This window comes from Tachypleus tridentatus, chromosome 12 (genome assembly GCF_004210375.1).
Source record: "Tachypleus tridentatus isolate NWPU-2018 chromosome 12, ASM421037v1, whole genome shotgun sequence".
NCBI lineage: Eukaryota > Metazoa > Arthropoda > Merostomata > Xiphosura > Limulidae > Tachypleus > Tachypleus tridentatus.
The window spans coordinates 10,258,972-10,279,625 of record NC_134836.1 but is presented as its reverse complement, the minus strand read 5'-3'; the positions used below and the strand labels follow the sequence as shown (position 1 = coordinate 10,279,625).

The 20,654-nt window shown below is 33.8% G+C and overlaps 2 protein-coding genes across 4 annotated transcripts in view; one reads left to right on the top strand and one right to left on the bottom strand.

Moving 5' to 3' along the window:
- The window catches only part of PIG-C (phosphatidylinositol glycan anchor biosynthesis class C), a 51,462-nt gene extending 49,018 nt beyond the window's left edge, over positions 1-2,444 (top strand). For both annotated transcript variants that reach the window (XM_076471514.1, XM_076471513.1), the window contains one exon: positions 202-2,444. In XM_076471514.1, the coding sequence (XP_076327629.1) occupies positions 202-247 (46 nt within the window). In that variant the 3' untranslated portion in view covers positions 248-2,444. The remainder of the gene's footprint in view (positions 1-201) is intronic.
- LOC143234275 (uncharacterized) lies at positions 195-15,946 on the bottom strand. 2 transcript variants are annotated; one of them, XM_076471516.1, is made up of 10 exons: positions 15,687-15,946; positions 11,972-12,022; positions 11,541-11,615; positions 10,890-10,949; positions 10,181-10,252; positions 9,655-9,702; positions 9,387-9,419; positions 4,478-4,519; positions 4,293-4,332; positions 195-234 (listed from the first exon to the last, which is right to left on the bottom strand). In XM_076471516.1, the coding sequence occupies exons 1-9, from the start codon at positions 15,768-15,770 to the stop codon at positions 4,294-4,296; spliced, it is 504 nt and encodes a 167-aa protein (XP_076327631.1). In that variant the 5' UTR covers positions 15,771-15,946; the 3' UTR covers positions 195-234; position 4,293. The 2 variants fall into 2 exon arrangements, with proteins under 2 accessions (XP_076327631.1, XP_076327630.1); XM_076471515.1 differs by lacking the exon at positions 195-234 and adding an exon at positions 2,643-2,761 and having other exon boundaries at positions 15,687-15,942.
- Between the last annotated feature and the right edge of the window lie 4,708 nt (positions 15,947-20,654).

Sequence of the window (20,654 nt, the reverse complement as noted above, 5' to 3'; positions counted from 1 at the left end):
TCACTCATCATTCTTAATTGTCTTTAAGGTCAATAACTAATGTTGAAATGTCTTTCAAGCATGGAAAGTAAAGAGATGTCATACATACACATAATAGAGTTAATAAAAATTTTTATTTTTTAATGCCATATGAGTGTTGGGTTCACCTTCAAATTTTTTTTTTTTTTTGATGAAGTTGTAATTGTGTTTTCTCATTTTCAGGCATATATCTGGACCTTGGGATGAAGCAGTGGTCTGCAACAGTTAAGAAGCATTTTGATAAAAACTGTAATATGAATAAGAACTAATTATATTGTGTTTAAAAATGTGTTAAGGAAATTCAATAATATAATGGTTCTTCTACCTTTATACTTTTGAAAAATTGTTATTCCAATTTTGAAAACAAGAAGGTTAAAAATACAAAGGTTTCACAAATCAAGAGACTGGTTTGGAAACAATTTTCAAAGTGTTCAAATTCTTAGGTTTGTTGAGTAGGATATTTTCTGTTAATCCTTGCCTGTTTTCATACTAGCAATTAACATGAACACAAAAACTATAGGAATTTTCTTGGAATGTTAAACTTATAAAAAACTTGCAAGAACTATCTACCATTAAACTGAGTCTTCTTGAAAATGTATGAACAGCATGTTGGTTTGATAACTATCTCATATATTAATAACTGAAGGAACGTTTCTTTGGAGCACTTTTGTTAGACAATAGTTTTATGTAGAAGCCTCTTTTAACCTATTGTAGCAGAGTCTTCTTATGGCCAGGTTGTTATGCTGCTTAAATTGCATTCTGTGAGTCACAGATTTAAATCCCTGTCCCACCAAACATGCTCACCCTTTCAGGGCATTACAATGTTATGGTCAAACCAACTCTTTGTTAGTAAAAGAGTAGTCCAAGAATTTGTGGTGAGTGATGAGACCAGCTGTCTTCCCTGAAGTCTTTCATTGCTACAATAGGGACGGTTAGTGCAGATAACCTTCATGTAACCTTTTGTAAAATTCCAAACAAATCAAACTTTTTATTGCCTGTGTTGACATTTGAAATGCTGGGTTTTAGTAAGTTTCACTTTAAAGATTTTGATATTAGCACTCTTCCTGTTGAAATTTTTTTTTTTTCTGAGGAAGTGAAACTTGAGTTCAGTCATGATTGTTAAGTACATTTTGAATGGTGCAAGTTTCAGTTTTATTCTGTTTATTATTAAGGGTAACAACAGGCAGATATTTTACATTTCTGTCAGCTGGCAAAGCTCAAGCATTCTCTTTATACATTTTGTTTTGCTGTTGAAAATGTCACTTTTCTCAGTGATTGGACTAGAAATTTTAAAGTGAAACCACGTGGGTGACTAGAATTTTTCAGAAAATTTAAATACTAAGTTATGGTAGAACATAAGCCTCTATTTTACATATTGAGCATCAGATATATTAACATTATGGAAAACTGTGTAATTCCCTCCTTTTTCCACTTTCTGTGGGTGTTAATTGTATTGTTAAATAGTTAAAGAACCAGATTTGTCAAGTTAGTGCTTATTGTATAAATTAATGAATCAGTGGCCCTAGTAAGTAGATTCGCAGCCTGTTCTTCTGATCTTAAGTTGTATATATGTACCTTCACCAATTTCATAGTCTAGTCTTTTTATAATTAGGTTTTAGTTTTTTATTATAAAGAATTTTTGGCATTATTCTTTTGTTTCTTTGCTGTGAAATTTTCTGTACAGATGTTTTAAATACAGATTAAAAAAATAAAAACCTATGTGCCTTTGCATTAAAATGCTATTTTACCTCTGCAGATTATAAGTTGTTATATGCATAATTTTATCATACAACAACATAGATGTTTTACAAATATATTTATTTTTCTACTAAAAAGTAAAATAAAATAAACATAAGTTATGGTGTGAATGCCTTTTTCTGGCAATATATGTGACAGACATAGTGTGATTGAAATACTATTACACACTCTTATTCCTGGGATTGAAAAAGAATACAATTTTTAAAAATTTCAACAAGCTTAATGTAATTTTCTTATCACAAATATAAGTGATGAAAAACAAATGTTTTAAAAACATTAACATTAATTTATTAAAACATTTTTATTAAATAAAATATAGCTGGTATTAAATAAACAAATAAAATGTAAAAGAACTTTGTGTGTGTGTGTGTCTGTATATATATAAATCATGAACAATTATATAAATTTAAAAAATATAAAAAATATGCACTAGTAGCTTTTGTTATTTTTGGCCAAAGTAAGTGATATTTAACATATCAAATGGTACTCTGATTGTTTATAATACATATATTCCATGTATGTTTATATACATGTGTGTGCATGTTAATGCTGTAATTTTGGTCAAGCTGTTTCAGGTAGGGTTGTTTTTTCTTTCTTTTTGTTTGTTTGTGTTTCAACAAAATAACAATCTTTTCCTTCGAAATGTGAATAAACAAAAGTCTGAACTCAATGATGTGCCAATCATTTTATATCCAATATATGATCTACAGCTAGTAGGGCATGATGCTGATGATCTGGTGAAACCTATATATAACTTTTTTTATATAAGTTGATAAATCCCAGCTATTGGAACTAATAATTCATCATAGTATAAAGTACTGCTTTCTCATGTGAAATGACACAAAATGAAACCTATAACTAACATAATAGAATCATCAACAACTTTATTAGACAAAGAGCATAATAGAAAATAAGTTTTTAAAACATTTGAGGAGACTACTAATAATATAAGAGACAAAGTTGTTATTCCACAGCTTCTCACACCCTGTAAATACACGAGTAAAAAAAATATGACTACTACGGTAACATACCTTTACTTTTTACTATAAAGTATGGCATATTTCCCTTATAACTTTAAATGGTTTAAAAATGCTTTAAACAATTAGATCATTGTAATTTGTGTTCAGAAGTCGAAATATTTTAACTACATAAAATTGATGAGGATTAATTATTAACTATTGATTGGAAACTTTCCTTTGGAAATATGATAGATCAAAAAGGAATTATTGTTTTTGTAGTGTATGATATAAATCTTAGGTTAAATGATTTAATCATAGTATTTTAACCAAATTGAATTAGTTGCGTGATTGGAAAAAAAATGTATAAGATGTTTGAAAATATCTTATCATAGAATAATTTTTTCTTAGTGGCATCAACAATAGAGTACTATCACATACCTTCTGAATTTGTAGTAAAATGAAAATAAAAAATAATTCATATTAATACTAAGTAAAAGGTAGCACAGAACTTTCTCTTAACTAAAGAGTTTGAAAATTGTATGTAGTTTGATTATAGCACAAACATATTCTTGTTGTTAGACATTTACTTGTAAGTATATCTTTAATAATACACTATCTGAAAGTTGACCTATTAATGTGTAATTATGATTATATCAATAATATGATAATAATAATATATATAAACACAAGTTTTAGAGTTCAAACAATTATCAAAATAAATTTTGGACTTGGTTGAAAAAAGAAACTAAAAGAAAAAAATGTGTTTTTAGGATTTCTTTTCTGTCCAGAAGAAATTCGAATGTTAGACAAATGCTTAGATTCCTTTATCAAGGCTCTCCCATTGACATAGTGTTATTTTGCAGGCCCTGGCATGGCCAGGTGGTTAGGAAGCTTGACTCGCAATTTGAGGACCATCCAACATGCTTACCCTTTCAGTCATGGGTGCATTACAATATAACAGTCAATCCCACTATTTGTTGATAAAAAGAGGCCAAGAGTTGGTAGTGGGTGGTGATGACTAGCTTTCTTTCCTCTTGTCTCTCACTGCTAGCACAGATAGCCCTCGTGTTGCTGTACACGAAATTCAAAACAGACAAACACACAAACTTAACTTTTGTAAAGTACTCGCATTTCTTTGTCATGTCCACCCAGTGGTAGAGCAGCATGTGTGAAGACTAACAAAGCTAGAAACTGGGTTTTGAAACTTGTAGTCGGCAGAACCCAGATAGCCCATTGTGTAGTTTTATGCTCAATTAGAAACAAAAATAAATACAGGCCATCAAGTATCAAAAAATAATTGGCCAGATAGCTTGTTGTGTATTCAGTCCATTTCACATGCAGTGTGTTCATTCAACTTAAAAAAAAATTCATATCGGAAATTAAGTCGGATTTTTTTTAGCAGTTTAGTCCTAGTGACTCACTGTTTGTAACTTACTGTACAAACTTGTATTTAGATTATGTTAATAAAAATTGAACAAAGGAAGAATTTTGACAAAGGCCTTTGTATAGATAAAAATATATTTAAATTGGTATTTGTGGTGTAAAATATTAACTTACCTTATGTTTTAGGAAGAGGTTCAATTTTGATGCCACAGGCCTATAAGGTAATTGAACTTGTATTAAAATAAAAATCTAGAAGTAAATTCTTATTTATTAACAAGTAGATAATTTTACAAATCAATTTGTATGTGATTTGAAACCATCAAAATATGTGTGGTTTATTTAAACTTTCTTCTACATACCATAGAGATGCGAAGATCCATGCAATTTTGGTAAAGTTGGACCTGAAAACAATGAAAACAAGTTCATTGAAACTGTCTAGAATAAGAAAAATATCACAGATCAACGCGTGAAAAACAACTGAAGTTAATGTTACCATTTGTAAACATTCAACCTTGTGTCTTCGAATTTGAAAGTGTAATTTACGCATATTTACTGCTATTTCCAGTGGAAGCTTCACAGAAATTACTTTATTCGCTCAACTTAAGCAACAGGCGAATGCGCTGAGTTTCAGCGATAAATTATTAGGTAACAAGTTAAAATTTTACTCAAGATTTTACAGTAGATTGTATAAGCTAAAACAGCCAGTAACGTGAGAAATTATGAATATCACAGTACTTTTAATGGCCCATTTCTGAACTAAAAATGTTAAAATTAGCTGTTCGTTATTAAGGAATATTTTAGAACCATAAGCCATTAAACTAGCTTGACTTAGGTGATATGGAAATAAGTTAGAAAATAAAGACTTTCAAATAAAAGCAATTTACACTATACGTGTGGTTAATATGCTTTAATTACCGTGTTAAGTGTTTTAGATGAAATGTTTTCACTGTTGCATATTGACATTACATATAGCCTACTACCGATAAAGCATTTGACAGAAACCTAAAGAAGTAGTGTTTTACCACACACACATGCATAGATAATTACTGTAGTTCTCTCACATGTGGGCATATGCTTACTTAAAGATGGCCTTAAAGGTGGTTAGGGCGCTCTAATCGTAATCTGAGGGTTGTAGGTTCGATTTCGCCGTCATACCAAACATGCTCGCCCTTTTAGCCGTGAGAGTGTTAAAATGAATATCCTTTGTAAGCCCTAATGCCAATATAAGGAGAATAAATTCCCATTCACTTCATATAAACTAACAGAACTTGGAAGTAAGAAGTTGTACTAGCAGTCAGCCGGCTCGGGAGTCACTTTGACGTTCGCGCGCTGTGTATAAAAGGGAGTTATGTTTACGCGGCTCTCGCTCTCTCTCTGGTACTCGGCCTCACACTGGAACACACATTCAGTCTGGATTAATGAAAGGAAATCAAAATCAGCGACTCGTTTTCCAACAAAGACACCAACACACAAGACAAGAGTCAGACATCACCCACCAAAACAGAAACCGGTCATACTACACATAGGGGTGATTATGCAACACTACCTGCTACCCAAGAAGAGGCAGCAAGTAGATGGTCCTACAAACACATGTGGTGCAAGTGAGGAGGACAGTGGTGATCGTGATGGTGAGAATGCGGACACGACTAGTGCGGGACCCCAGCCGCAAGAGGGCACCACTCACACCCAGGGTGAAAAACTACCACCAGGACCCAAGGACCTGAGCCAGCTTCCAGATAGTGGTCCTACCTTAAAGACTTGAAGAGATACCCGGCCACAGAATACAGTGGCCAGTCAAGGTCATTCAACAAGAATAGGCGTGATGGCCAAGCGTGTTAAGGCGTGCGACTCGTAATCTGAGGGTCGCGGGTTCGAATCACGGTTGCACCAAACATACTCGCCCTTTCAGCCCTGGTGGTGTTATAATGTGACAGTCAATCCCACTATTCATTGGTAAAAAGTAGCCCAAGAGTTGGCGGTGGGTGGTGATGGCTAGCTGCCTTCCCTCTAGTCTGACACTGCTAAATTAGGGACGGCTAGCACAGATGGCCCTCGAGTAGCTTTGTGCGAATTTCAAAAACAAACAAACAAATCAGCACTCGTGGCTGGAGTACTCTGTGATCCAAGATGCTGCATTCTGCTTCATATGTTGCCTTTTCAGTCACACACACTTCAGTAAAACTAAGAAGTCCTTCACCCATGAAGGCTTCCAGAACTGGAAGAAGGCGACCACATCACTGAAGTCCCATGATAACTCTGCAGGACACAAGTTTGCCATGCAAGCTTGGGCAGAGTTTAAATTGCAAAAACAAAGGGTGCAAGGATCCAACATGCTCTCGATACAAACTATGCTAAAACTGTGGAAGAGAAAACCAACATTATATAAGAGCCATGATAGATGCACTGCTCTACACAGCCTGCCAGAATGAAGCCCAGAGAGGTCACAGGGAAGGTAGTCAGTCAGATAACAGGGACAATTTCCTGGAACTTCTTCACATGATTTCCAGATATGATAAAATCGTCAAGAAGAAGCTGAGTGGTCCTGGCAATGCCAAGTACACGCACCATGATATCCGAAACGAACTGCTTGACACCATAGCTGGAATGATCAGGAAGGATATCAGTAAAGAGGTCATGGAAGCTGAGCATTTTGCTCTAATGGTGGATGAAACAAAGGATGTGAGCAAACAAGAACAGCTGTCCATTGTGGTAAGGTACCTCCACCAACAGAGCCTTCACGAAGAGTTCCTGGACTTCACAGCTGCTGAGGGTCTGGATGCAGATTCATTGCTCAAGAAAATCATGGAGACTCTGGCTAAATGTGATATTGACCATGATGCCTGCATTGGCCAGTACTATGACGGAGCTGCAGTCATGTCAGGGCACATCAGTAGCGTACAGGAGAGTTTCAGGAGAGAGGTGTCTCAGGCTGTGTATGTCCACTGCTATGATTTGTAGCTTTACTCTTAATGGTATATTAAATGTTCAATCTAAGTTAATCTTGATTTTCTTTATTATTATGTATTACCTTGGGTGGAATTTAGGTGAGCTTCCTCTTTTACATATACGCATATTTTCATAAATATATTATTTCTAATTTGTAATAATGAATTATTAATCAGAGTATGAGTTTCCACTGAAAATGCAGTTCAAAATAGCACATCTTTCTGAAATGTACCTTGGTACTTACATTATTATAATTTACCATCTATACTTCATATTGATGACATTTTGGGAAGCCCCTCCACAGTTTACCTCAGCCCCCTCAACAAAAATATCCTGGCGCCGCCACTGACAAATAAGTCTTTACTTATTTAAGTAAAGCTTCGAAAGATGAAAATAAGAAAGGGGAAAATAAAAACAAAAAACTTTTTAGCATTTAATAGGGAAAATGTGAACACTATGAAATTAGCCTAAATACTCGCTGGTCAAAAGTTTAAGACCACACTAAAACGAAGCGTTAATCGGTAAACAAGTTACGAAATTTAGTCATTTGTGTTCAACCATTAGCGTTGTCAACATCTCCCACTGACATCTCTTGTGTTACATTGGGTAAAAATATGGCAAAGGCTAAAACGTTGACAGGGTGTGAACATGGCAGAATTGTCGAGCTGCAAAAGCAAGGTCTCTCTCAACGTGCTATCGCTGGTGAGGTTGGGCGTAGTAAAACTGCTGTTGCAAATTTCTTAAAAGACCCCGAGGGATACGAAACGAGAATTTCAATGGTCGGCCCAAAAAAATTTCGACGGCGTTGAGCAGGAGGATTCGATGGGTTGTCCGGCAAGACACCAGCCGATCGTCGAACCAGATTAAGGCCCTCACGGACGCAGAATGCAGCTCAAGAACAATAAGACGGCATCTAAGAGAGAAAAGCTTTAAAAACCGTAAACATCTTCAAAGGCCACGCCTCCTTCCACACCATGAAACAGCTCGGTTAAACTTTGCTGAGAAGCACCAAATATGGGACGTAAAAAAGTGGAAGAAGGATTTGTTCTCTGATGAGAAAAAATTTAACGTGGATGGTCCAGATGGCTTCCAACGTTACTGGCACAATAAGGATATCCCACCGGAGACATTTGCTACACGACACAGTGGAGGAGGTTCCATCATGATCTGGGGTGCTTTCTCCTTCCATAGAACAATGGAGCTTCAGGTTATACAGGGGCGTCAAACAGCAGCTGGCTACATTGGCATGTTGGAGAGACCATTCTTATTGACTGAAGGCCCTTGCTTGTGTGGAAATGACTGGATCTTTCAGCAGGACAACGCTGCAATCCACAATGCCCGCAGGACAAAGGACTTTTTCATGGCGAATAACGTGATTCTTTTGGACCATCCAGCGTGTTTGCCCATCTGACCCTCATTGAAAATGCTTGGGGGTGGATGGTAAGGGTAGTCTATAGAAATGAACGTCAATTCCAAATAGCGCATGATATTCGTGAAGCCATCTTCGCCACTTGGAATAACATTCCAGCCAGTCTTCTGCAAACTCTTATATCAACCATGCCAAAGCGAATGTTTGCAGTTATTCGCAATGACGGCCGTGCAACTCACTACTGAGACCTCTTGTTGGGCATTTCCTACCCTGTTTATGACTTCTTTTTGGTATGGTCTTAAATTTTTGACCAGCTAGTATTTAGGCTAATTTCATGGTGTTAACATTTTCCCTATTAAATGCTGAAAAAGTTGTTGTTTTTCCCTTTTGTTATTTTCATCTTTCGAAGCTCTTCTCAAATAAGTGGTTGAGTCTAACAAAGCAAAATGCATATTTTTTCTTTATGTTCATTGGCCTTAAGATTTTGACCAGCAGTGTACTATGCCATTGTGTGTAGTTTTGTACTTAATAAACTAAAAAAGAAAAGAAAAAAAAGCTAAACAAATGTATTTTCTCCTATTAATGAAGAAATTCCTTTCACTTATTTTTATATTATTCGTGAAGCGACTATCTTTTTCTTACACTCGGTTATTTTCTAGTTTTATTGAATAGGCCTGACATGGCCAGATGGTTATGGCGCTCGACTCGTAAGCTGAAGGTCGCGGGTTCGAATCCCCTTAGCACCAAACATGTTCGTCCTTTCAGCCGTTGGGGCTCACTCCCACTATTCGTTGGTAAAAGAGTAGCTCAAAAGTTGGCAGTTGGTGGTGATGACTATCTGCCTTCACTTTAGTCTTGCACTGCTAAACTAGAGATGGCTAGCGCAGATAGCCCTCATGTAGCTTTTCGCGAAATTTAAAAAAATATTGCATAAAAAAAAAAGTTAAATTTACCTGGGAAATGAAGTCTTCCGAGAATGTTTCCAACTATGAAGAGAAACAGAAAAAAGTAACAGAGTTAATCTATAATCAGTTGAATTATTTAACAAATGATTAATTACGCAGGGCGAAATTTCATTATTTTTACTATGAAATATTAATTACTTCGATGAGGTTGCTTTTATCAACATCGCATTGAACGTTATAAGATACATCTTCCATTAAACAAGATAATTTCATTAAAAATAAATTTCACTAATAAAACTAATAAACAAATACTTACAGCCTCGTTTCTACAATATTCGTGTTCGGTCATAATTGATGCCAGGATCTGTAAGAAATTAATACTCAGTTTGAACGAATTTTTCATTGAAACAATTACCACATCATATATATAATAAATAATGTTAAAAAAAAACACCTTTTGTGACAGATACAATGTTTATATTAAATATAATTCTAAACTTTTAATGCTTACTACACAATTTTTACAAGCTAAAGTGTGGTGGTTCATATGTTTTGCAGATTAAAGATTGTATCAAGTTGAGGATATACTCTTGATAATTTGGTTATATGATACATTTAGCCTACAGTTTCTCTGTTATCTTATTAGTCATGGCAAAAAGTAAGTGGTAGCTTATGGTCTAGCAATAATGATGGTCATCAATGCCCATAACTAAGCCTTTTTAATTTTGCTACAATATAAACTTTTGATTTCGCATTCTTTTCTAACTTTACGCTTTGTAAAATGGAATGCTTGTGATTTTAGTAAATTTAATTATTTAAAACAGCGGGTATATAGACTTTACCTCAGGCTTCAGCCCCTTCTGTTTGATCTGGGATAAAGCTCTATCAAACTTGTACCGGCCATCCTCACCAAACTGTAAAATATTTAATAATAGATACAAACTGTTAGGTTTGGATACTTTTTTCTAGCCATCTTAACATGAGTATAATTAAATATACTTGTTATAAGAAATTAGCATTAGGTGTCTTACATATTTTAATACTATATGTTTTATTTATTCCCTTGGAGATTTTCAAGAATTAGAAGAGTGTATAAAAACAGAACTTAAATCACACTATATTTGATACATACATTGCTTACGACGTGATTCACTCAATCCAAAACTCAACCGACAGTCTGAGACACACGAATACCGAAGGGGGCTGAACATTATTTGTATAAGCCCATTTGTTGCAATAATGGTTGTTAGGGTGTTTACACTTTTTTCAAGGTAGCAAAACAAGATTATAATTACACTTCTCATTCTTAAAAATTTTATATAGAATACGAAATAAGCTTAGTATCAATATTTTATTATACAAAATGAACGTGGCTTTTAAATATCAAGGTAGCATGCCATATGGATGATAAACAAAGCTAAAGTAAAAATAAAAATGTATGTATCTAATAAAATTTATTCACGAAATTTGCTATTTCGAAATCAAAGTGTTAACAAAATCCAACGCATTAGTCTTATGTTATCGCTGGTAGATGGCACAAACAAAACTTGCCCATTCTTCCTTTTTCAGTGCACACGCAGTGATGTCAATATAATGTTTATTCAACACTTCCTGAAGAGAGAAGAAAGAAGACTCGTTACTACAAGGTATTATAGTGTAATATATAAAATGTTTTCGATGTGTTCATATTCACGTTAAAACAGAAATTAATGAAACGATTATCATATTTTAGTGTTAACAAGTCCACATTTCATTTGTTACATATATATTCGTTTTGCTTAACTCAAAAATAATAAAGAAAACAAAAATTTTGGTATTATAAACAAATAAAGTTAGTAAAGTATCTAGTATCATTAACCAATGTTGTCTCCTAGTGGCGCATCGGTAAGTACTGAAACCAAAAACCAGGTTTCGATACCCATGGTTGGAACAGCATGGCTGCCCAATGTGCAGCTTTGTACTTAATTACAAAAATATTATAATTTATGTTCATTAGTAGATGTCTTAAAAAACAGAAGTTTCTTTCACGACCATTAATCTCGTTCCAAATTTTCAGAAAGCAACTTACAAACAAACTTCGATGAAAGATTGAAGTGTTAGTAATTTATACCATTTTCGTCTAACACATTAATAAAAATGAATCGAATTAAAAATAAAAAGTCGAGGTGAGCTTATTCTTAAAAGGATGTTATAAAACCTCACTCTGCTAGGTGCATCTTCAGGCTTTGGCGGAGGGTACTCTTTGAGACAGCTAAGTATCACTTGTTGCTTGTTTTCCTACCAAAATAAAAATACTAAAAACATGTAAATAACTTATAAATTGAATTTATTTTGAAAGAAATAAACAATAGAAATTACCAAAATGTTCAGTTTAATTTTATAACTAGAAATGGTAAGAACCACTGAAGACAACGCATTATTTATTACCATGCAGTATTTTGCATTTATTGTATGTGGTCTGTAGTATTTAATAGATATTTTGAGATTAACAGACACACTGCTATTAACGTGTTTTTTAACATGATTCGAAATACTCTTGTTGAAATCGTGTATTGAACTTCTGAAAATGTTGAGTACTCTTTTTTTTTTTTTTCTTGGTTGTTTTAGCAAGTAGAAACGTAAAAGATTCTCACCTTGTCTTCGCGGGTTGGTTCTAACTGTGGGCACTCTCCCCAATTGATTTGCTTAATGTAAATAAAAATAAAACACTTTTAAATAAAATTGGAAAAGAAAAACACAATAAATACTTTGATTTTTGAAATAGGAAAGAACAAGTAATGGCTACTACAGTTTGTGCATATGTACACGAAATTCAAGGTACATATACCAATTTCAAGATTGTTTGTTTTTTGAATTTCGCACAAAGCTACATTAGGCTATCTGCGCTAGCCGTCCCTAATGTAGTAGTATAAGACTAAAGGGAAGGCAGCTAGTTATAACGACCCATCGCCAATTCTTGAGAGATTCTTTTACCGACGAATAGTGGGATTGACTGTCACATTATAACGCCCCTACGACTGAAAGGGCGAGCATATTTCGTGCGACCAGGATTCGAACCCGCGACCATCAGATTATGAGTCGAATGCCTTAACACACCTGGCCATGCCGAGCAATTTTTAAGATACATGAGCCAGTTTCAAAGTACATACAAAAGTGTTAAAAATATATACACAATGTCAAGGTACATCCTCAATTAGAGACTAAATAAATGGAAAATGTTTTTGTTTTGTTTTTTACAGAAACAACATTACACGATTTAACTTGTGCATATTTTGCTTTACAAAAAATGAGTAAACAATATGAAATAAGAAAGAAACAATGTACACATTTTTCCCTATAACATGACCCCACCCTCAATGGTGTTATGTCTGCAGGCTTGTGACACTAAATGTCGGGTTTCGATACCCGTAATGGGCAAAGCGCAAATAGTTCGTTGTTGTGTAGCTTTGTGCCTAAGAGAAACTAACTAACTTATAACATGATAAAATTTGAATGTAAATACAGTTTTATTTTAAAGAATATAAAAATCTTTGTAAATATTTGTTGGGCCCGCCATGGCCACGTGGTTTAAGTGCTCGATTCGTAATCTGAGGGTCGCGGATTAGAATCCCCGTCGCACTAAACATGCTCGTCATTTCAGTCGTGGTGGCATCATAATGTTACGATCAATCCCACTATTCGTTGGTAAAAGAGTAGCTCAAGAGTTGGCGGTGGATGATGATGACTAGCTGCTTTCCCTCTAGATTTACACTTCTAAATTAGGGACGACTAGTTTTGCGCGAAATTAAAAAAACAATCAAACAATATTTTCTTGTTTACTTACTTAAATATATAAAATCTTGGGTTAAAGACTCCCAATTATAACCTTGTGAACGTTACGGAGTTCCAATTTGGATTGAATGTTGAGTGTTCGTAAACGACGTGTCTCATTTAATCTTACCACCGAAAGAAATTTGTGGTACTTTATGATTTATAGTTTGAGGGTATCATTAAAATACTAACATCATAATATGGAAGTAATTCTTTAAACTGTTTATTCAACCTTAAGAAATTTAACTTTCATTCAACTGAAAAGTTTCACAATACAACAAAATAACAGTTGAAATACAAAAGTATTTGAAACAGAAACACCGATTTTTCAAAACTTCATTCTGGTTTTGAACAAGACAAAATGTATATATGAGTAATTATAATACTGTAGTGTTAGTTAAAGAAAAGTAAACTGACAGGTGTTTAAGTTTCTTAGAAAGAAACTAAATTCTTATATTTGAGGAGTGGTACCGCCCTGTGGTTCAGGCGCTCAACTCTCAACCTGCTTATTGTGGGTTCGAATTTCCGTCACCCGACATACTTGCCCTTTCAGCAGTGGCGCGTTATAATGTTCCGGTAAATCCCACTATTCGTTGGTAAAAATAAAAGTAGCTCAAGAATGGGTAGTGTTGACTAGCTGGTAAGTTAGGGCAGCTAGCCTCGTGTAGCTTTGGACGAAATTCAAAAGAGAACTGAACAGACAACTCTGGCTACAACGTATATTAAAACATGTGATGCCAACATTGGCCATCAAAGTTTTAATTTTGATAAATGCTTGAGACTAAATAATTGTCTGGCAATTAAATGAATATTGTTTTTGACGACGTCCATGGAATTTTAACAAATAATGTGAAAAGTATGGAACATTTAGCTTAGTTATCATTTAATAATGACCTGTTATATACAGACATGTACATATGTGTGAAAAAAGTAAACAGCAAACAGGTACATACGTATGAAAAAGGTAAAAAACTTACATGTGCAAACGTAAACCGAAGCTTGAATTAGTTAAGAAAACCGAAAATATAAATCATTGTTATCAGCTCTGTTGGTGTTGAAGCCACTTCTAAAGCCATATTGAAGTATCTTCCATCACTATTGTATTTATATAGTGGTTACAGTTTAAAGGCTTAAATTTTCTGTTATACGTTTGATGTGATACTTTATATGGTAAGATTAGACAAAGTGTAAATTAAAATACTAGTTAGACTTGTTTTAAATTTTAATCGTTACTAGAACTAATAGGTTTGAGAACGATAGCAATATTGACTGACTGAAGTGTCATTGTGTTATCGGGCAGTGCGTTTATTTATAAGACGCTAATGTGTAATACAAAACTGAAAATTTGATGCGAAAACTCTGAAAAACTTCAAGGATATTGTAGATTACACATCTGTAACTATTGTATGTTAATGTAGACTACACTTACTGACAATAAACAAAATTACAAAGTGAATACTTTACGTTGGCAATAAGATTGGTTTTATATTATTTAAAGTAAAAGTGGTTACTATTGACCGGTTACCTCCCTGTGGTCGATGGTTCGGAACGAGGGATAGCATCATACCACAAAGACTCCGCACTGATCAACATTCTCCTATGGAACTCCATAGTATTAGAGAGAGGAGCCTTTGTTACCCCTCCCAGTGTTATTCTGTGGATGTTTCATGAGAGAAAGGTAATACCAAGCGACTTAAAAAGTTCTAACCAGTATGGTAATACCAAGTGACTTAAAAAGTTCTAACCAGTGTAGTAATAAAATTTACTTTACAGAGCTAAAACCACAACAACAAGGTGAATGTAATATAGATGGTATTAGCCGTAAACAGTGACTCAGCGGTAGACTTCAAATACTACAAACAAACATTTAGTAAAAGCGCAGATAACCTTCGTGTAGCTTTGCGCGAAATTCACAAACAAACGTTTAGTAAACAATATAAACAATGGTGTAATACCGCCGTATTTTACATTTAATACGTAACAGAAAGAATGGTATAGTTCCGCTGTATTTCACATTTGACAATTAATAGAAACAATGTTTCATATTTAATTAAGTTAACTGAAATGAGCAGATTGATAAGATAGTATCTGCTTCAGAGAAACTGAAAACAAGATAATAAAATTAACAACATTTGTTGAATGTGTTAAAAACTAAACATAAAAACAGACTATTCCAGAACAATAATTGTTTTAAGTACCGTGTTTCAAAGTCATTCAAAAAGCAATTTATTAATTTTGCGTTTGTAATAAATGTTTATTTAGCAATTTATTTAGTTGAGTAGTTCAGCAAATACTATTAGAAGCATTGGTTCTTAAACATTTCGTTAAAGCTTCGTGATTTCGACTAATCTATTGGCCGAGTAGATTAATTTAATACATTTTTCTAACCCTGGTTTTGAGCTGCGAGTGGTCGAACTAAGGAAATCAAACTTTATAGAAAATAGGACGATAGGAACTCTTAAAACACGAGCACTAGGTTAAAAAAGTCTTAACATAAAAATATAAAAACTCTAATATAAAAAACCATACGGAACTTACTGGTAGATCAGATTCGCTATTCTGTGGGGCAGCTGTAACTGCTACCAGAACAAAGGTTATTAGAAACAAGTTCAATGTTGTCATTTTTGTGGTCTCTTCTGAACTAGTTACCTAAGAGTTAAGGCACTGATGCTTATAAACACACCGCGACCAATCACAATACACATCGTCGTGTTCCAGGACAATTCTGGCCAGAAACCAAGACTAACAAAAGAAGGTGAGAACAAGTGAGGAAGAGAGAACGAATTAAAGGAAGACACTGACTGAGAGGTCACTTTTCGCTCACTGTTTGCCGCTAAACTTCATCAATGGCCTTGAGAAGTGGGGAGTTCACACTAAAATCTTGCAATACGTGTTTAGTCGCTTAGTTACAGCTCTATCGTACCTATTATATTCAATACTATATACTCTAAAGTAGAGATGGCAAACCTTTTTGAGAGTATGTGCTCAAATTGGGGATAATCTTCTAAAAATTCTCTCGCATGTCCTTGGTAAATTTTAGCAGCAGATTATCATTTATTCTTCTTCTGAATTATTTTAAATAAAACAGCTTTATGAGTTACATGTTATTAATAACTATAGTAATTCACAATAAATAAAATTAATGAATTATTAACAACAATAATTGACCTTTTTATAAGGAAAAAGAAGGAATCCTCTTGTTTATTTACGTATATTCATTGTTTTACCATTAACAGAAGGCATTTTGTGAAATAATAAGCTTTGGTTCATATTATGTAACATAAAAAATCAGAATAAACAAGGAAAGGAAAATAATCATATTTTACTCTTAGTGAGACTTTTGCTACTGCACCAACGATGACAGATATTTTATACCAGTCTTGTATTTGGTTGTTTTGAGAGCAATACATGCAGCACTAGTTTCATCAGCAAGTCTCTTCCTATAATTCGACTTTACAAAGTTCATCACTGAAAATAATGACTCGCATAAATATTCGACATTTCTCAAAGGGTTAAACGTTTCAGGAATAGAATTCCAGAGTTTCAGAACCTCATTTTCTGCAGTTTTCTGCGTCATTCTAATCACTAATCGATCTCTTTCAATATTTTCTAGTTCAGTGCTTAAGTCGACAAATGTTTGCTTCAAAATTGAGCTGCTTTGTAAATAAATTAGCTGCATCTCAAAATTATTCGAGTCAATCCACTGCAACATTTACAAATTCAGTTTGTCTAACGTTGCACTGTCTACATACTTTATAATTTTTTGCAGTTTCTTCAAATAACCTGAACGTGTTAAATATTAAAGAAAATTATTCAAAAGTTAAATTAATGATACTTCTTGCATTTGCATGCTCCAAATGTATATTTTATCATGAATTTCAAGATCTGTCATGTGTTACTTTTAGGTTTGGAAAATATTTGAAAGAGCCATTGTAAACATCACGTTTAAAATTTTCAGTTTGATTTCAGAAGCTTTTATGTTATAAAAGCCATGATTCTTTAATATACTCCCTATCTCCAATAATAATCTTTGAAATATCAAAACTAGCAGCAACTAAGTTGGAACAGCCTAAAACGAATTTCATCAAAACATTTGACTGCATATTGTTGTTGCTGACTTCTCGAGAAATGTGTTCTTTTTGTTCTTGCTCATTCTTATCACAAAGCAATTTATGAACAGTTTCATAATCCCTGCACATCACTGTTTCAGAACATAAGATGCATAATCCCTTATCACCCTTTTTGATCAAATCTTTCAGTCCACGATTCTTGAAAAATCTTTGCTGCTGCTCCTCCCACTTCAACGTTTTTGTTTCTTTGCTGGTTGAGCTGACATTCTGTCAAGCTGAAAAGGGTAAATACAATTCAAAAATATCTCACGAATTAACTTAAATACGATAATTAAACTTACCGTAACATAACAGCAAGTGAAAATTTATGCCGTTGATATAAAACTTAATCTATAATTAACTAACTGGTCAAAAATATACGTATGCCGCGCCAAATAACATAACTTTAACAATATAATTCATATATTTATTGCGAAAAAGTAAATGCATATTTACCATTATTATCACTAATTATCCAGTATTCATTCACAAACAACAGAAGAAAAATATAAGTAGAGCAAAGCCAATACCAACAGTTTGCTTCCTTTTTTACCCAAATACTGATGTGTACACTGGGTCTGCAAGAAATTTAAAACGTGTCATACGATGTCACATGTTTCCGCAATCGTAAAGCTGGCGCCAAGAGGGCGTGAGATGTCTCCTGTGAACATTTCTCACTGCTCCTAGGTAGGTAAAAATCATTCGCTGCTGCATTTAGCAATAATTATAATCGTTTTACATATATGTGTATATATTATGGGATAGCGTTAGGGTTTAAAGAATTAAGAAACGGTACTGCATGCCGCGTGTCAACAAAATGTTTCGCGTGCCATTATGGGCACACATTCCATAAGTTCGCCATCACTGCTTTAGATAATACCGTTTTTCATTAAGAATATTTGACAGTTTGCTTTAACTACAATACATAAAGTAAAAATCACACCAAATACATGCATCTCAATTTAAAATATTTTGACAACAATATATTAAGTAAAAATCACACAAAAGACTCTATCCTTCTTTAAAATACTTTGACAACAATATATTAAGTTAAAAAATAATTCCAATGTTCTAGATCTGCATCCCTATTTAAAGTACTTTTACAACAATGTATCAAGTGAAAATCACACTAAAATATATATATCCCAATTTAAAATAATTTGACAAAAATATATTAAGCAAAAATCATACCCAAGATCTGTATCCCTATTTAAGATACTTTGACAACAATGTATTAAGAAAAAACACACCAAAAATCTATATTCCTATTTAAAATACTTTGACAATAATATATTAAGTGACAATCACACCAAAGATATGTATCCCTATTTGAAATACTCTTACAATAATATATTAAGTAAAAACTACACCAAACGATGTGCGATTTGTTGTACACAGTTAAAAAAGACACTATCCAGTTGGATAGCTACAACATCTTACTACCTATATTTAGACCAGAACATGTCTACAACTGGATAGTTACACCATTTTTCAACCTAAAATTAGACCAAAGCATGAATACAATTGGATTGTTACAATATTTTTCAACGTACTTTTACATGAGGGTATGCCTACAGTTGGTTAGTTATAACATTTCTAAACCTATGCGCATCGCTAAATTTAGCTCTATCAGAATTCAAACTTTTGGTACAAGCAATTGAATTTTGTAAACTTATAGATTTTTCCCACCAACTGAACTGTTTTTTTTTCTTCTCATTCTAGTGTGCTTAAGCCTCCAAATATCTATTACACTGCACGATGAAAGTATGCATACCATTCATTGGCAATAAGGAGTGCCAGGAGTATGCTTATTTTTATTATGTCTCAATTGTTATTCCTTGTTAAAGTATGTTGTGACATTATATGAGTTTAACCATGAGGTTTCGTTGTTAAAAGATGGTGTTGTCTGTTTTAAATAAAAGCATTTTTAAAGAGGCAAAAGAACTTTATGTCACTCCATGACCTGTACAAGAAGTTATGACTGTATTGAAGCGAGAAAAGGATGCTACCTCACAGGAGGGTCCGCCAGGTTAATGGAAAGGTCATACTTCCACTAAGTGGCACTAGAGGACTCACTGGTATGATGAGCATACAGATAGTTCGCAAGTGAACCACCAGAGATTGATGTAGGTAAACGTGTCTCAACAAGTCTTTAATAAAAACATTAAATCTGGATGTTGTTATCAAGGTACTAGGAGCGGACAATGTTACTAAAGTTCTATAAATGAATATTGATAATAGGCATATTAAATGTGTATTATAAAGACAGAAAGTGTTTCTATATGTGTATATATTGTATTACTAGTCCCATAGGGCTCTATACTGATTTTAGCTTTTCTCGATTTACGCTGATAATTTTCATTTATACTTTTTTTATATTACCTAAGTCTTATACAAGCAGATGGCGCTTCTATAAGCAGATGGTGTTACCAAACTTCTGAAGGACTGCATGCAAAAGTCACCTCGTTTTAACTTATTTTTATTGTTTTCAATTATATGTTCAACTGTACTGCATGCGTTGCTATAGGCGGATGGTATTACTTGGCAAATTCTGTTACTAAAATTAGTACTATTATGGCGGATGGTGTTTGTATAAATGGATAGTTCAGTAGGATGAGTTCACCGTTGGGTATCTCAACATGTGTGTCTGTGTGTTTTTCTTATAGCAAAGCAACAACGAGCTATCTGCTGTGTTCACCGAAGGGAATCCAACACCTAATTTTAGCGTTGTAAATCCGTAGAATTATCGCCGATCCAGCAGGGGACTCTCAAGATGTGAATATTATGTCATCAACATTTTAACCTAGATGTAATTATACATACTAAAATCATACAGGTACAACCATTATTTTAACAAAACTATTATAACACTGTTACACGTGTTAGTTTTTAATCCACATACTATCTTAATTTACCTACTATTTGAATAAGGCAAATGTTACAAAGTTTATTATACATAATGAATCATTTCTATAAATACTGAACGAGACACTGTAGCAGGTTGTATATTATTCTCACAATTTATTACGGATTATAATGTTCATTTCCTGATGTTTCAAACTTAAAACACTTCTTAGTAATGCTTTAAATATCTTAATAAATTAAATATTATTGATGATTGATATTGTGTTTTCGCTGAGTCTTTGTTACATTTCTAGCTAACCCGACGAACTCTGGTATAGGCGATAGATCTCGTTAGCAGCAGCGTGCACTACAAATTATGCAAACTAAAGTTTGTTTTTGTTTTTGGAATTTCGCACAAAGCTACTCGAGGGCTATCTGTGCTAGCCGTCCCTAATTTAGAGGGAAGGCAGCTAGTCATCACCACCCACCGCCAATTCTTGGGCTACTCTTTTACCAACGAATAGTGGGATTGACCGTCACATTATAACGCACC

What these genes read in the sequence shown, in the direction of transcription:
- LOC143234275 (XM_076471516.1), bottom strand. Translation starts at nt 15,770, where the DNA reads ATGACAACATTGAACTTGTTTCTAATAACCTTTGTTCTGGTAGCAGTT. An exon ending in AACCAACCCGCGAAGACAAG is followed by an intron (nt 11,616 to 11,971) that starts GTGAGAATCTTT and finishes TTATTTTGGTAG; the next exon opens with GAAAACAAGCAACAAGTGAT. An exon ending in CGGAAGACTTCATTTCCCAG is followed by an intron (nt 4,520 to 9,386) that starts GTAAATTTAACT and finishes CATTGTTTTCAG; the next exon opens with GTCCAACTTTACCAAAATTG.